General features: G+C 44.2%; 1 protein-coding gene across 2 annotated transcripts; it reads left to right on the top strand.

Annotated features, from left to right (window-relative positions):
* Positions 1-10,923: 10,923 nt before the first annotated feature.
* Positions 10,924-14,674, top strand: psma4 (proteasome 20S subunit alpha 4). Of its 2 annotated transcripts, XM_030095984.1 has the most exons (9): positions 10,924-11,018; positions 11,740-11,782; positions 12,139-12,301; positions 12,398-12,475; positions 12,721-12,809; positions 13,397-13,527; positions 13,961-14,084; positions 14,333-14,500; positions 14,545-14,674. In XM_030095984.1, exons 1-8 carry the CDS (start codon positions 11,016-11,018, stop codon positions 14,488-14,490), a joined length of 789 nt encoding a protein of 262 aa, XP_029951844.1. In that variant the 5' UTR covers positions 10,924-11,015; the 3' UTR covers positions 14,491-14,500; positions 14,545-14,674. The 2 variants fall into 2 exon arrangements, with proteins under 2 accessions (XP_029951844.1, XP_029951843.1); XM_030095983.1 differs by lacking the exon at positions 14,545-14,674 and having other exon boundaries at positions 14,333-14,528.
* Positions 14,675-17,145: the final 2,471 nt, after the last annotated feature.

The raw sequence follows: 17,145 nt of genomic DNA on the forward strand, positions 1-17,145 counted from the left end.
CGCTAGTATCCCTCTCCGCTTCTTCCTCCTCTCTTGACGAGGAGGAGCAGGCAAGCCGTGCGCCTCTCTCACCCCCAAAGAGAGAGAGAGAGAGAGAGAGAGAAAAGGGGAAAACGCTGGTCCTGAAGGCGAAGCTGTCGTGCGTAAAACAGTCCGCGTCGCGTATCCGATCTGCGTCCAACCTCCACAAAACGCGCCGCGCGTATGATCCACGTCCCCTCCCGTGCGCGCGAGAGTCCTGGGAGCTTCTGCGGGGAGTGCTCCCTTCACGGCGCCCTCCTCTCTCTGCTCCGCTCTCTTTTTTTCTCTCCTCCTCCTCTACGAACGCCGCAAGTCCCGGAGCCGCTGCCGCGCGTGCACACGGCGTGCGCGTCCTCGCGGAGCAGGGTGGGCGCCTCGCAGCAGTGACAGACAGGGGAGGGTGGAGGAGGGTGACGGAGCGGAGGATCCCGGGGAGGAACGCTAATTGTTTTCCCGTGAAGAGCGGAGCTGCTCGGTTTGTGCGTGTTTCTGTGCGTTTCTGCGGTTCTTTTTTTTTTTTTTTTTTGCGCACAATGAACACGTCGGGTCCGATCAGCGGGGGTGTCACTCAGCACATGACTGACAGGAGGAGGGGCGTGGCCACAGCAACACACACACACACACACACACACACACACACACACACACACACACACACACACACACACACACACACACGCACCCCCCTCCAAACATGTAATTTCTGCACGGCACTAGCTGTTTACCAGTCCAGAGTCAATCTTTTAATCATAACACTCTGCAAACACACCCCTGCATCATCTCAGTGTCACCTTCAGTCTCACTGAGCTGCAACACCGAACGATGGTAGTTTGTTTTAGTGCCTTCAGCTCCAAACAATAGGTTATAGTGGATAAAAAAACCAAAAAAAAAAAACAATTAAGAGTGTATTAGTTCTAAAAAGTCACTTTTTGTATGTAGATTACATTTAAGAATTTTTTTTGCTTTATATATTGTTTTGTTTTGTTGATTTTAAAAAGGAGGAATGTCTAAATTATGTTGAGCGGAAACAGTAACCCCCCCCCCAGGGATCCATTATTTGCGCAGCGCAAACAGCAGATGGAGCCCTTCATTTGGATATATGTAGAACAGAAGCAAAATATCTTTCTATCTATCTATCTATGGAAGGACACAGGGCAGCAGCCGACAGAGGAGGAGATAAAGCCCCGAGCTCGGGGTCGTGTCACGCTCAGGAGCCAGATGGACAGGCGGCCATGAGGGTCCTTTAGTGGAACCTTGAGGCAGAACCCGGCACACCTGGAGACGCAGGAGAACGTCAGAGCTGGAGGAGAGACGGCAGACGGCGTGCCGGGCGTGAAGCAAAAAATACTGCTCAAAATAGGGTCAGATGCGAGAGGAAGACTCAGATCCTAGAGGGAGGTTGGGGTGGATGGATGGGTTGATTTATAGAAAATTACTCATTTTAAATTAAGGAAAAAAAATACAAAGAAATACAGGGAAAAAATGTTGAGCTGTGCAAAAGCAGCTCACTGCTCTGAGCTTAGCGGTGAATGTGATGGGTTGAATGCAGACAAATTATTTACACAAGAGGATCAAAACAGCTCCTCCGATCTTAAATTAGCTGATGTGGGTGGGCTCAGTAGCTTGAAATGCTCGCATTATTTGGTCACATTTGCTTCAGCTGTTTGTAAACTGGCATCAGACGTGTTGTTTGTTGTGTGTGCTTTTCATCTTGCTGTGTGGGACGGGCCAAATGCCGCCTGCGAAGCAGAAATGAAAGCTGCAGCGTGACTCTCCTCTGCAGCTCCGCCGAGTTTCCAGGAGATGTAATTATCTTCAAACATTCATGGGCAATGTCAGGATGGATTCACGTCTGCGTGACGCCGTCCGGCGAACCCCGGGTCGTCTTCGGGCGCTGTATCTGAGTCACGGCGGCCGGCCTCCGAGGACCATCACGTCTGCCATCGTGACTCAGACGGACGACCATGAAGTTCAGTTCGGTCCTCGGAGAGGGAGCCTGATGAAGTGACGCAATTAAACACCCAATAAACGGATCGCTGTGATGTTCGGTGAGAGTGTCATCAGAGGAGGCGCCTGGAAAAATGTGTTTTTACAGCAATCAGCCAGAACATTAAAACCACCTGCACTGTGTGTTCTGACTCCTTTATCAGCACTGAGTTGATCTCTGGATTGTCTGTCAGATTGTTCCTTTAAAGCAGCGGTTTTACAGTCTGTAACTCAGACTCCTTCAGTTCCTGATACTCACCCACTTGTCTGCTTCTAACATAAGCCTGAGGACAAAATATTCAGTTTCTATCAAACGGACTCCACTCATTAACACATACAGTGACTGGAGATGTTCAGTTTAATTCATATTACTGGTCTAATAGCTTCAAAGATGCTTCTCCCTTTAGACTGCAACCTAAATATGATTTGCTCTCATTGTTTCTATGCTATTTCAGTCTGGTTAGAGGGTTTCTTACTCGATTAAGCTTTTATCGCTCGTGGGAAATAAATGATGCACTGTAAACAGATTTCCTTACATGTACTCTGTTTGTATGCTGTCAGTAGCAACTCAGTAATATTCCCTCAGCCTGAGTTCAATGAAATACACCCAACACATCATCTCAAACTGTGCAGCTCCTCTTTAATTTCTAGTAGAAAACATAAAACTTACTTTCCACAGGTTTAAACATAAAGCTGATGTTGACATACAACCATACAGTGTCATCTAAAACTGTTTTTTGTGACATGCATATCTAGTATAAGCCTTAAATGCATCATCTAACCGTGACCGTTGCTCTTAAACCTTTTCCAGGTAATGTTTGTAGTTCCCATAGTGATTAATCCCATCAGTCAAACCGCAGTAACAAAACATAACCTGTATCTTTACACCCAAACCAAGATGGCTGCCTGTCTGTAGCTTTCATTGCAACATGAACCACTACTTTTTTGTGTTTGTAGCAAAGTTATTTAAATAAATCAGTAGAGCGCAGAAAACCACACAGTCATCTCAGAGCTCACTGAAAGGTTTGTGTGTCGTCTTCCTTTTGGAGCCGATGGCGGCTGATGGCGGGCTGATGAACAGGAGCCACGTCTGCCTCAAACGGTTCTAATCCTGCTGTTTGATGTTGTGACCTGTTGGACCAGTTATCAAGACAAACTGAACCGTTCTGAACCAGCAGAGGCTCGCTGGCGGATTCTATATCAAACTGCAGGAATTCAGAGCGCTGAGAGGGGATTCCACGTGGCGGTCTGGAGTGTGTGTCGGGTACTTCCCTCGCCGTGAGTCGCTGCTCACCTCCCTGTCAGAGCGCGTTCGTTCTCTGAAAGGTCGGTGTCAGTCTGCTTCCATGATCACCGCGGGGGCGTTCAGAGAAACCAGCTCATCTGGAGGGGGAAAAAAAAAACAGACACACAGCCGCCAATCTGTGCTAAATCTAATTAGGGAAGATTAAGCTGCAGATCTCAGATGAACTGCTCCAGGGCTGCTCACTCCTGACAGACAATACCTCTGCTGGCAGGAGATCCAGGAGTGTGTCGGTGTGTGAGGGACGAGGCGGCTCACACACACACACACACACACACACACACACACACACACACACACACACACACACAAAAACATCCCACCTGTTTTTCAGCAGATCGGTTTCCATCCCGGTGACATATTTACCAGCCAGACACGTTGAAAAGGAAATCCTCCCTTCGGCTCCCGAAAGCTGGAATCCAACTCCACGTCGTGAGGCCCCTCGGCTCGCACATCCAGGCCGCGGCGTCAGGGGCCTCGGCGTCAGGGGCCGCCATGACAGCAGCCTCACAGAGCACAACATAACAGAGACGGGAGGCGAGGGCGCAGGGTGGGAGGCAGCAGAATGCTCAGTCGTTGGAGAGAGTGTAGCCAGGAGGACAGAAAACTGAGACACACACACACACACACACACACACACACACACGCACACACACACGCACGCACGCACACACTGCAGCCTCTGGGTGTTTTCTGAGCATGAGGACTTTCTTATAATAACAAAGTTCATTTGCAGGTGTGTGTCCTGGAAACCAGCAGAGGACGAGTGAAGAAGATGAACGCACCCTGTTCTTCATTATCACAGTCTTTACTGGTTTAAAATTCAAACAGTGAAGTTTTCCCTCATACTTTTTCAGAAGAAATCATTTTTAAGTGGAACAAGCTTTCAAATTCATTTTTTTTTTCAAACATAATGAATAAAAACAAAATAATGAGCACAATGGATACCATGAAAAGTTAACATGTTAGAAAAAATTGTAAGAAGCAGAAACGTATTCAGTCCTAAGCCCCATCTAGTTTATCTGTGTCCTGTGATATCAATTTTTTTTGTGGATAACAGCCACAAAACGTAAAATAAGTTGCATGGCATTATTTACCAGCATTCAAATCAATCCCTGCAGGTCATCAGTGGAGATCAGGCTCTCTGGAGATATCCTTCCTGTTAGATTAAATTATGTTTGTAAGTCCTGCAGCACACACCTGATTTTCTCCAGCTTAATAAAGTTAGGTATGTATTTCATCCAGCAGCAGTAGGAGGGGTTACACATGTGATTTCCACTTCAGTACGATTCAGTTCAATACTAATGTTGACAAAAGCCAGAAAATCTGCCTGATGTTTTGGAAATGATAAAGTGGGATGAGACGGATAGGGGTGGAAAAGGTTTGATGGCATTGATCAATGGCGAAACTGAGATTAATCAAATAAATGACAATCCAACACACGTGCACATAGAGACTTCTTCAATCACTGCATGTCAGCTAACATTTGTATTTTATGGATCCAAAAAGCTGAGCTGTAGTGTACAGTATATGGATTTTATTGTGTTTAGATGGTTTATTATTCAACACGTAGTTATTATAATATTGCTTTTCTTTCAATAGTTCCCTTCATAGGGGTGTACAAAACTAAATAACAGACATGTGGATGTGACAAACAGAATGATTATCCTCAATAACATCACAAAATCCTGTCCTCTAATATAGAAAAGAAAACAGCAAATACTGACACATGCATTCTGCCTGTACAGCTCAATAATCACGTTTCAATTTCATATTTTCACCATTAACCTTACTCCAGACCTCAGCTGCGTGAGTTATTTGTGTTTCCATCGGTCCCATCACAGCCGTCTGGCTTTATTGTTTCAGTAAGACGAACCTGAATCAGCGCTTTGAGCCGAACAGCGACCACACTCGTATTCCCAGTGTGAGAGGGGCTCGTCGGACACATGAAAATACCACAGACAGTCATCCTCGCTTCTCAGAAATCAGAAAATATGACACAATCCCACCTTCTTTAAAGTTTAGTGCTTTATGTCTGCTGGTGGGAATCTGGTCAGACTCTGTGATTCACTCAAGCAAAAATGGAGCAAAGCTGAAAAGGTGCAGTCACTGGACCCCTGGAAGGATTCTGGGAAATGGAGAGAATAACACAGAGAGACAGACTGATACTTTCTTGGATCCAAAACACACCAGATGGATCAAGCGATGCATTAAACTGCAGCCACTTTGTACTGCACCACAACAGGAGAGCGAGGGGGAGGGAGAGAGAAAACCTCCCGGCTTCCTTCAAAGTCCTGATTCCGCCTGATATTTCACTTTATGTTGAAAGCCTCATCTTTGTTTCTGACCGTCTGGAAGCTGAGAAATATTCACTGTTTGTATTCACTGTTAAAACATAAAGGTTAGACTTTGACCAAATACCTTCACACAGCGGTCAAGTTTCATCCCCTCCTGTCAGGAATATTCTCACAGGACTAAAATAAATAATTAGACTGTATGAACAGAAAGAATTAAAAGGATGATTGATTTTTTTATAAATGCATTCCAGGGTAAGGAGAGTGTAAATTTTAGTTTTCACAACACTCTTCTCAATTCAGAGACATGGTATCACACAGTATTGCAACTTGTTTTACAGTTTCTACACCGACACCATCAGTTCTCATGGATATTAGAGGATCAGTCTCAACATACAGGCTGACACAAACCCAGTATGTACGGTGGCCCAGAAGGGCCAACAGCACAATGCAACAACAAAAAGTCAAAATGCAACAGCAAAAAGTCACAACTCAATGGTAAAAAGTCACAGCGGAAGTGTGTGGTGTTTTGTTTCCGGGGGACAGTATTTCCTGATGTACTATGGGTCTTCCTGTTGTGTTGTGACTTTTTGTGCTATTTGCCCTTCAGGGCCACCGTAAGTATGGCCTCATTGTTGCAGAGTTTGCAACAATCATCTATCCATCTTCCAAGCTGCTTCATCCTCTTCAGGGTCACGGGCGGCTGGAGGGCGGGGGGGGGGGGGGGGGGGGGGGGGGGGGGTCCACCCTGGACAGTCCGCCAGTCTGCCGCAGGGCTGACTCATACAGACACAACCATTCACGCTCACATTCACACCGAAGGCCAATTAATCTGACATGCATGTTTTTGGACCGTGGGAGGAAGCCGGAGAACCTGGAGGGAACCCACACACACAGGGAGAACATGCAAACACCCACACAGGCCCTGCGCCCTGGCTGGTACGAACCCCTTGTTGTGAGTCAAGGGGCTAATCACGCTGCCACCATGTGGTCCAAACGACACACAAAACTATAAAGATTAACGTTTTCCACAATTTGCGTTTGGTCCCGCCGTGGCTAACACTCATAGTGAGAAGGTTGTCGGTTTGAGTCCAGGCCTTTCTGTGTGGAGTTTGCTAATTCTATTCAGTTCAGCTTTATTTATAAAGTGCCAGTTACAACATAGTCATTTCTAGACACTTTTACAGAGGAAACCCAACAGATCCGCATGAGCAAGCATAAACGATTGTGAAAAGGAAAAACTCCCTTTTAGAAGGAAGAAACCTGCAGAACCAGGCTCAGAGTGGCGGCTGGCTGCTGTTCCAGCTGGGGTGAGGGGACAGAAAGAGAAAGAAATAGGACAGACAGGTACATTTCTTGTATCGACATACGTTTCATGTATAAACAGAGTACACAGGCTACAAGAGAAACAATGGTAACAATGGAAACACATCGTTTATGTTTCATAAATGTTTCGAGTTTACACGACAACAAATGAACACACATTTCATGAACGCATGAATACGAAGTCTATTCACACTGAAACCTAACACTAAAAAGGATGTAGGTTTTATGTAGCGCCACTAGAGGGTACTGTTTGTTGTTTTTGGAAAATGATTTTTCTTAAGAAGCTCACGCGTTTGACAAACGTATTTTCTGGAGGGAGCGACAATATTCTTCAAACTGCTTAATTTTCTTGTTGTGTAGATTAAATTTGAACATTTGGCTAAAGACAAATAAGAACTGAGAGCATGTTGGACTCAGCATCATCATGTCCGCATCTGTCTCAAGTCTGACTAATTAAAGAATCATTTCAAAAGAAAATCAGGGTATTTACTGATTTTTTTATTTTTTATTTTTATTTATTTTTTTTACTGTATGAGAACGTAAATATCCTGCAAGTGAAAAGCCTCTGGATGAATCTGAAAAAGAAAAACCCAAGGATTTGAAGGGGAGCATGCTTGAACTAATAATATAGTAAATATTGCAGTAGAATTTTTACATTTTGCTGAAGCACCGTACCTCCATTACTTTTTACGTTTCATATTCAGAAGTGAAGACTTTTTTTCATTCATTATACAGCATGCATAAGGTGATTTGTTCAGTAAATACATGTATAGTCTTTACTGTGACTGCCAGAAAGGCAGACAGGCACTTTAGAGGGGGGAGGGAGAACATGCAAACTGCTCACAGAAAGCGACGGCTCACAAACTGCTCACAAGCATCTCAGCATTGCTGTGAGATGAGCAGGATAATGACTGCAGCAGATGAATCAGACTGACTGCAGGCCGGCGTTGTGCTCTGAGTCTTGAGCCTGCTGGTCGAAACAATGAACAAATTCACCTCAAACTGTGACTCTCTGCAACCAGAACAATATGAGACTTTACAATGGAAATATGAATACATCTGTTCCTCGATCAGCAGCAGGCTCTCTCCAATAGAAGCCTGATCTTCTGTCTTTGAATGAACTCTGCGGAGGTTTGTCGAGGCGTTGAAGCGTTCACCACCCCCCCTCCTCCCCCCCGAGAACAATGCCCTGATGTGATTATTTTTGATAATCTCAAGGTAAGCTGCCAGGCTTTGGCAACTGTGGGCCGGGAAACTGAGAGCAAAACCTCCAACAAGAAACAAAGAGGTCTCTCCCACAATGCCACGGGATTGTATAACCGCTCACAACCACAAATAAGTCTCTGGCTGATGATCCTGAGATCGAGTCGGCCTGGAGGTCCACTCTGAGGCCGTGCTGGAGATAATGGTCACATCGCTCGGAGGAGTGAAAGACAATACCAGATAATTCTGAGAGCTGAGCAGCATTTAGTGAAACACAACCTTTAGATTTTTGGATAATCAGGGAGAAAATTCATGATACTGAGCACACTGTGACCACCGGCATGTCCTGTGTGAGCTGACCTGAGAGAGAGAGAGAGAGAGAAAGAGAGAGAGAGAGAGAGCAGAAAGTTGAAAGTCTAGACTAGTACTGTTGAGATTCATAGGCAGTAAAGGGTTAACTCATCTCCTGTCTGCCACTGTTGTTATAATCACGGTTTTTGAAGCATATTATATGTTTTTAATCTGAATGAAGTCAGTATGAAAAAATGTGTGCTTCATCATGATTTATGAGGAAAAACCATGTTATACTAGGTTCATAATGCCAGCACCATAAAGGCAACGTGTCCCCCTGGTGGTCAAGAAGGTTTCTTACACACATGACTGTGTGTTTTGGTATATTTAAAAACCTTTTTTTGATGTCAAAATGTGGTTATAGAAAAGCACCCCCTAAACACAAACTAATAGAGAATAATACACACAGGCTTCATGTGATGGCGCAGGTCCAGATCCAACTTCGTAAAATTTATCATGCTCATGTTGAAGAAAATGACTAAACACTTTCAGGAATCTAGAGCAGGTCTGGTCAAGGTAATTTTTTATAAAACATGTGTACCTGTGTTTGGTTCCTCTGTAAAGCACATGAAGCGTTCTGAAGTGTTTATTTTGTTTTCAGGGGGAATCGGTTGAATAAACAACTGTGCAGCGACCGCCCATTCATATTAGTTGATATTCTAAAACATGGAGTAACGGTTGACAGAGAGTAAAAGACGGGATACACAACACTGGGATCATTTCTTGTAAGAAGAAATATGAACCTTTTTATCTTTGTAAAACAGTCTGAAGCAAACAAGGTGAAGCAACGTTTCACTAGTGGAACAAACACACTCTCTTCTTTAGAATCAGGGTTTGAATCCCTCCCCACCATCTCTCCTGTCCTTTTCTCTCCTATAACCAACATCAGCCAGAACAACAGAAAGTCTCCTCTGAGTCTGTTTCTGCAGAAAGTCTTCTCCTCTGAATCTGCAAGTTTCTTCCCATTGAGGGTTTTTCCTGAATTGAAATTATTTGCTCAAGTTCTTCACCGTACAATATATTTAACTTATTTCATTAACTTTATTTTAACACATCTTTTAACTTGATGCAGTCTCATCAGCATGCTGTTCCTATCAGTGACAGCTGGCCAATAGATGGCAGATGTTCCACCCTGGGCTGCAGGAGGATGATTTGACACTTTATCACACTTTGTCTCCCCACAGCATTACCACAGAAGTCTTCGTCTATTCACCAACAATAAATCCTGTTTTTTTTTTCAACCTCATGTTTTATTGCTGACTTTCCTATTGTAATCTGAATTCAGTATTATTTTTGTGTGGCAAACAACCCTCATAGGTTGTTAATGTGCATATTTCAGATTCAGAGTACTGTGATGCTTCTCTTCCACAGTATGAGCCACCAGCACAGGCCACCGCAGAGGTTTCAGTATTAGACACTCAAAAGCTGAGGGGGCTCTCAAACATCTTCACTGAAATGATCAGCTGTAATAATTACAAAGAATTACGTTTGTCCCATTATATAGAACTGAAACAGTAGAGTGTCAAAAGAAATCCTTAAACTGCCACTAATGGATTCACAGTAAGATTTACTTGACCTATTTATGATAATTGTCAGATTTTTCTTTACTTCCATTAAACGAGGCTGTACTGAGTGAGGTGTGTTAAGGAAGGTCATCCATCACTGTATCTGGTTTAAACACAATGAAATTCCAGAAAAATGAAGCGCCCTACCTTAGAACCTCACCGGCACCAGCCTTCACCCGGTATTTTTCATTTTCCCTCTAAAACACCGGACAGCGCCCGTAGTCGAACCCGTTAGTCCGCGGCCCGCGGGGTCGGAACATGCTTGAAGTAACCACTGAGCTTAACCGGCGCGAGAAACGCAGTGCCGCCATTCCTCTCAGAGTGTTTGGTTTTTGGATGAACTTCATTAGTCTTGAGTTGTAACTGATTTGACCCTACTTCAAAGATTGTTGTGCATTTTATGCTGAAGCAGGAAAATATCAAACGTTTCCTGCAGCTCAAGATGATTTAATGTTGTGCAATGTTTTCACCGTTGCAAAATATCATTTGTAATGTTTTATCTGATTTTATAAATTAAACAGATATTTTTAGGATTTTATTTAAAAAAAATTAAATTTATTTTTAATAGCAGATTACGTAACGGTGACGTCATCACTACGCGCCCCCGGAACTCTCCCATTCAGAGGTAAACATTTTAAGTGTTTAAACAAAAAAAATGCGTATTTTTCTAATTTATTTTGAACGTTTTCTGTGTCGGCTTACTTTTAATAGTCTGGGTAACATTACACGCTGTGTGAAAGTGTGAAAGTTGACTGTTGGTTAAAATGTGTTGAATCATTGCGGTCTGTTATGGAGATAGCTTTTAACCGAGCTGTCTTAAATAATCAAAAAAAAAAGCACAATTATACTTTTTTGTAACATCAGTACCTGTTTAATTGATGAACGAGTCGTAAAACTGGCTGCTCGAACTCTCTCTGAAGTTATTGGGATGAATTTGTCTCCCCAGTGTGACCTCCTTCTGGAAGAATGGTGAGTCACGATAATGGCATGAAGTATGCATCCAAAAATATCACAACAATGTCATTGTAAAGTTATCATTCTCATCATTCAAATACATCCAGCCATCTTCTGTACCGTTTCATATAATCAGGGACTTTAAGGTGCAGGAGCTGCCTGTGGTCAGCAAACCCAGACCAGGGTAAATAAACCCTGATCAGGAGTAACCAGATCAATCAATTGTGAAATAGATTTAAACAAAGCAATTAAGAAAGGAAGAAAAAGGAGAATAAAGTGTATGTTTTATTGAATGAAAGGTGATAAGTTAAGTAAAGTCTATAGTTTTGTGGAAACATGAAGCACAAGCCTGATTTAAAGAGGTGTGTCAGGAAGCTTGTTCCTCAGGTGAAGAGCTAAGAACTAAAAGCTGCTTCACCTGCTTTCTTCTGACTCTGGGAACACTTAGTAAACCTCTTCCTGAGGACCTCAGAGTTCTGGATGTTTCATTCAGAATGAATATATGAACAAGTTTCTCTGCATCCTGGTCAGTCAGAAATTCTTTAATTCTCTATATTTTCCAGAGGGAAGTGAGCTGATGTTGTTATTGTCTTATTTGTGGTTGTTTGAATTTCAGGCCTGAATCCATAATTATACCCAGATTCTAGATTTCCCACATTGAGTTTTAGTCAAATCTTTATTAGGCATCGTTATTACGTTTACTGATGAGTTTCTTCTTTCTTTGTTGTGCTTTCAGTCACGTCGATATGATTCTCGAACAACCATCTTCTCACCAGAAGGTAAAAATCCCTCTCTGTGCTCAATCATCTGTTTTTCTCTTATGTGTAACTTTTACACATTTATTTGAAGATCAGATAAATCTTTCCGTGATGCTGACAGGTCATAAAATGCTGGAATCCTGGGTGTATGAAGGACTGGCATACAGTTAATGACTGTTACTGCAGTGATGACCACAATAACAGCATTTAAGCGAAATAGGTTAATGAGGCACAGATTTTCTTTATCAAGCTTTTCAACCTGATATTAGAAGAAAGTGACGTTGCGTAAGTAATTGTGGCCGTTATATTGATCTTGCATCCTGGCTTTGGAGCGTTGTGTGTGTGTCCTCTCCTCGGTGACGCTCTGTCTCCTGCAGGCCGCCTCTACCAGGTGGAGTACGCCATGGAGGCCATCGGGCACGCCGGCACGTGCCTGGGCATCTTAGCCAACGACGGCGTGCTGCTGGCCGCCGAGAGGAGGAACATCCACAAGCTGCTGGACGAAGTCTTCTTCTCTGAGAAGATCTACAAGCTGAATGAGTGAGCGCCTGCTGCCTTTCCTGACGTGTTGGGGGAGAAATCAGCGGCCTGTCAGTTTGATGACCCCTCTCCTCTTCCTTTTCTGCCACCTCCCAGGGACATGGCGTGCAGCGTGGCCGGAATCACGTCAGATGCCAACGTACTGACCAACGAGCTGCGGCTGATCGCACAGAGGTGAGCTCCAGCAGAACCAAGAGTTATCGATGCATCAGAGGGTCTGGACGCATTTAAAGGTTTAAATTATCAACTTAGAGGTCGATCTGATCATGGCTTCATTCTACATTCAACAGTTTGGTGTTAAAAGCTGGTGCCTGAATATCAAAAATCAAGAAAAGCATGAAGGCCGCATGTAGTCTCATGTTGTGCTTTCTAGTTATTATTATTCCCACTGGAATCAAGCCGAGTCTTGTCTTCTGCAGGTACCTGCTGCAGTACCAGGAGCCGATCCCCTGCGAGCAGCTGGTCACGGCGCTCTGCGACATCAAACAGGCCTACACGCAGTTTGGAGGTAGGAAACGTCTCACACTGAGGGAGAAAGCACTAAACTAACCCTAAACATCATTTTCAAAATGGAATGAAAACATACTTTTATACAGTCCGTTTCACTGTATTCATAACAGCTTATTGACTTCACCCCGGCTGGTGAGGAACAGCTGAAAAGTCCGTCTGTATCTGTTTGACATCAAGATTCGATATTATTTTTCGCCAAACTGTAGAGGTCTGGCGAAGTGCGATCTGCTGGTTCCAGGTCAGGAAGTTTGACACAGGATGAACTGAGGCCTGATTAGAAATAACAGACTTGTGTTAGGTGCACCTGTGTCAGTTAGTTTGATGAGCCAGCAGGGGGCAGACTCTGCCAATAATCCTCTTTTTCCATGCTGTGGCGCTTAGGAGCTCTGAGCTTAAACCCAGCTTCTTCAGTCAAACCAGAGGCTGATTGATTAATTCTGTGAGAAGTATCAACACATTTAAACCTGTTTATTACAATGAAGAGCAGGCGTGTCAAACATAAGGGCCGCGGGCCAAAAGCGACCTGCGAGAAAGCCATGATGGGTGGGGAGGTGAAGTGTGACCGTCTTCATCTCTCTCTCTCAGGGAAGCGTCCGTTCGGAGTGTCGCTGCTCTACATCGGCTGGGACAAACACTACGGCTTCCAGCTCTACCAGAGCGACCCCAGCGGGAACTACGGAGGCTGGAAGGCCACGTGCATCGGAAACAACAGCGCCGTGAGTCGTCCGCAGCCCCGCCGCCGCCGCCGCCGCCGCCGCCGCCGGCTCGGCCCAGGCTGCCGTTCCAGTCTGTGACAGTAGAGGGCGGCGCCGCGCAGAGCGGATGGATGAAACACACACACAGTGGCCCACTTTACACACACCCTCAAGAGACAGGCTCATTGTGTCACTCTGAATCTACACTGGTTTTGATGATCTCGGCGGGTCTGCACACAAAGCATTGTGGGTAACCGAAGCTCCTCGGAGCATTGTGGAAACATGAGCAGGGATGAAACCTCACACCTGATCCTGACAGCGGGGCTGTTGTTCCTCTGCAGGTTCAGGAGGTTCAGACGTGAAAGGTTCAAGGTTCACCCATTCACCGACAACAAGGACCGGGCTGTCCTCCGAGGGACTTTGTGCTGAGATGTGTCGTTGTGCCCCCCCCCAGGCGGCCGTCTCCATGCTGAAGCAGGACTACAAGGAGGGGGAGATGAGCCTGTCGTCGGCGCTCGCCCTCGCCATCAAGGTCCTCAATAAAACCATGGACGTCAGCAAGCTGTCTGCGGAGAAAGGTCTGCAATCACAACACGCAGAAGGTTTTCACCCGTCTCCCCGGGTGTTTTCCAAACATCCTCAGGAATCAGTGAAATAATGCCTGAGCAGCAGTTTTCCAGTCAGTAGGTCACATTTGGAGCCGCTGGCAGCGGGCCAGGCCCAGCTGCTGGAGCAGAGCTGGATGTGTCTGTGCTGGAAGGCGGCGGGGCGAGGCGGCGGCGTTCTGCCCGCTCAGCCAGTTTCTAACCGTCGGCTGTGCTTCCAGTGGAGATCGCCACGCTGACGCGCCGCGGCGGCAAGACCTGCATCAAGGTGCTGAAGCTGAAGGAGGTGGAGGAGCTGATCAGGAGGCACGAGGCGGAGGAGGCCAAGGCCGAGAAGGACAAGAAGGAGAAGGAGCAGAAGGAGGAGGACAAGCAGTGAGCGCTCGCGCGTGTGTGTGTGTGTGTGTGTGTGTGTGTGTGTGTGTGTGTGTGTGTGTGTGTGTGTGTGTGTGTGTGTGTGTTTTCTTTAAAATAAAGCTGAACCAGAGTCTCATTGGGTTTTTTATTTCTTATATTTCTTGTTTGTGTAGGAACCATAACACATTATTCTGGACAGTTTTTTTTTTTTCTACATTTCTCTGTCGTCTGAACAAGAATTTGTTCCATCGTGTAACTGCTGTATTCTTAAAGTCTCTCCGCTGGTTTATAATGGCAGTGCAACAATCAGCAATGTCAGAATTCTGCTCATTATCAATGTGAGAAAGTCAATAATGTGACAAGACCTTTGTTATATTTTGCAATAACATTTAGTCAATAATGTAATAAGTTATTCCATGATTAAAAAGTCATTAAAAATCCTTTCAACATGCAATAACTGCAGCTAAAGATGTAAAAATATACTAATAAAACTGCATTTCTTGGGAACAAAATGCATTTTTCTGCAGGTTTTGTGCAGTTTTCCTGAATTATGGTTTTTATCTTGATCAGAATGTCTAAGATTATTCTGTTATTAGTTGATACGGGTTTAAATTGTTTATCATATTTTAAATTACATGAGAAATTATTTTAATTGTGGTGAGAAAGAGTAAAGGAATATATTTTTGTTAAATTCACTTTTAAAAATTAGATTAAAAAGAAAATCAACCCTCTATTGAATGTGTGTTTTCTTGAAATTTACCTCGATTCATTTCATTCTGATTTCCTCTGACCCCTGACCCCTGCTGCTTCGCCACACTTTGAATCCACAGCTGTGAAGCTTTGTGTTGTGAGTCAACAGGTCAGCGTGTTTTTAGACGTTTCTCATGGAAGACGTGGTTAAACATGGTGGAACTGAGCCTGAACTGGAATCCATGAGTCCATCGATGTTTTCATCCTTCGTCATCTTTGCATTTTTTCCCTCTGAAACATTCAAACATGATTCTGTTTTGAGGTGAGTGGTGAGGTCGTGTGTGTGTGTGTGTGTGTGTGTGTGTGTGTGTGAGTAGCAGGGTTTACACGCCACAGGAAACATCAACATGGTCTGACTTTAACTCCGGATCTTCTGAGAAAAGGCTTACGCCGCCGCTCCTTCGGCCTCCGCCTGACACCTGAGGGGAGTTTACGTAAAGTCAGCGTGAGATTAAGGCCAGGAGGAGCCGATCCCGAGGATCAGCGAGACAGCGCCACGCTTTCCACCCCTGGCAGGAACAGTAGGGGGTCTACCTGCCCCCATTTAATGAACTGATAAAGACAAAGTAGAAACACCTGGTCAGGTCACACTGGAGCCCCGCCCCTTTCCTCCAGCAACCAATCACTGCAAAGCACAGCAGCATGGCACATGGTAACAGTGTTTTGTTTGTTTTTTTTTTTGTTTTTTTTTTTTTGGGGGGGGGGGGGGAGGTTTGCAGTTATAACTGACCGACTATATACTTTTCTGTAATAAACTTATGTGATTGATGAACATGGCCTGTTAGAAAAACCCAATAAACAAAAACAAAAAAAAAAAAAAACCTGACGGTGGATTCAAGAGGGAGAATGAAATGAAAAAAAAAATAACATGTAATGTCCAAAGTTTATGTCTTTTTCACTTTATGGTTTTTATAATTTTCATAATAATTATAATTGTGTAATAGTTTTTTGTCATTGCAATTTGTTTTGACTTTTCATGTCAATCAAGGTAAAAAAAAAAAAAAAAGTACTGAGTGACCCACACTAACAGTTTCCATGCAGCGTCTTCATTTATTTTACCGTCCCAACTGAGACTGAGTCTGGCTCCATGCTGCCTAAAATGCTCCCTGTTAAGCAGAATACAAATTCATAAGTGTTGTATTTTTTTTTTCCTCTGAACTATAATGTTGCGATAAATAGTTAAAAAGTGATAAATATTTAACTTCTTGCATTTGTTTTTTTAACTTGAACATTCATTTTTGGTAGAACTGCTTTCCATGTTGAGCCTAGACCAAATCAACCATCTTTATCACACTGAATAAGTTACTTTACAAATAATTTGACATTATTGTGGCAATAAATTCATTCCAGGCATGATTCATTTGGCAGTTTGTGAGTTTTTGTTTAATCCTCTGGGCTTATTAATAATCTGTGCTCATGAAGCAGCATCAAATCTAAACTGTTCACGCCGAAATCTACAAAATGAATCTATATGAAGCCTTTGTTTTGAGACATTTTACTGTATTCTGCTCCAGATAAATGACTCAAAGTTGAGATTTTTCTTTGAAATGGCTCAGACTGTCTCAGAAGTTGAAAAATGGGGCTAAAGTCTTATTCTTCTTCCTTTGGTGGACAGAGGTTTAAAAAAAAAACAGGCCTCTGCTGCATTAGCGAGTCAGATTTAGAGCAGCTGAGCTGAAAATAGTCGTGAATAGACGGAGCGAGTCGGGAGCCGGCCGCCGCGTCTGGCCTGAAGCCAGCGGCGTGATGAGCTGCTGGGAGATTAACGCCCGGCCGAGGCCACCGAGCTACGCAGACGCCGCTGACTTCCACCAAATCGCCGTCCAGCCGTCCCACATTCTGCATTTTCCTTTCAGAAAGGTCTGAAAACGCTGCCCGTTCACACGGAAATACAGGATTTCACTGCATTCACAACACAAACAGAGGC

This window comes from Salarias fasciatus, chromosome 7 (assembly GCF_902148845.1).
Source record: "Salarias fasciatus chromosome 7, fSalaFa1.1, whole genome shotgun sequence".
In the NCBI taxonomy this organism is placed as follows: Eukaryota; Metazoa; Chordata; class Actinopteri; order Blenniiformes; family Blenniidae; genus Salarias; species Salarias fasciatus.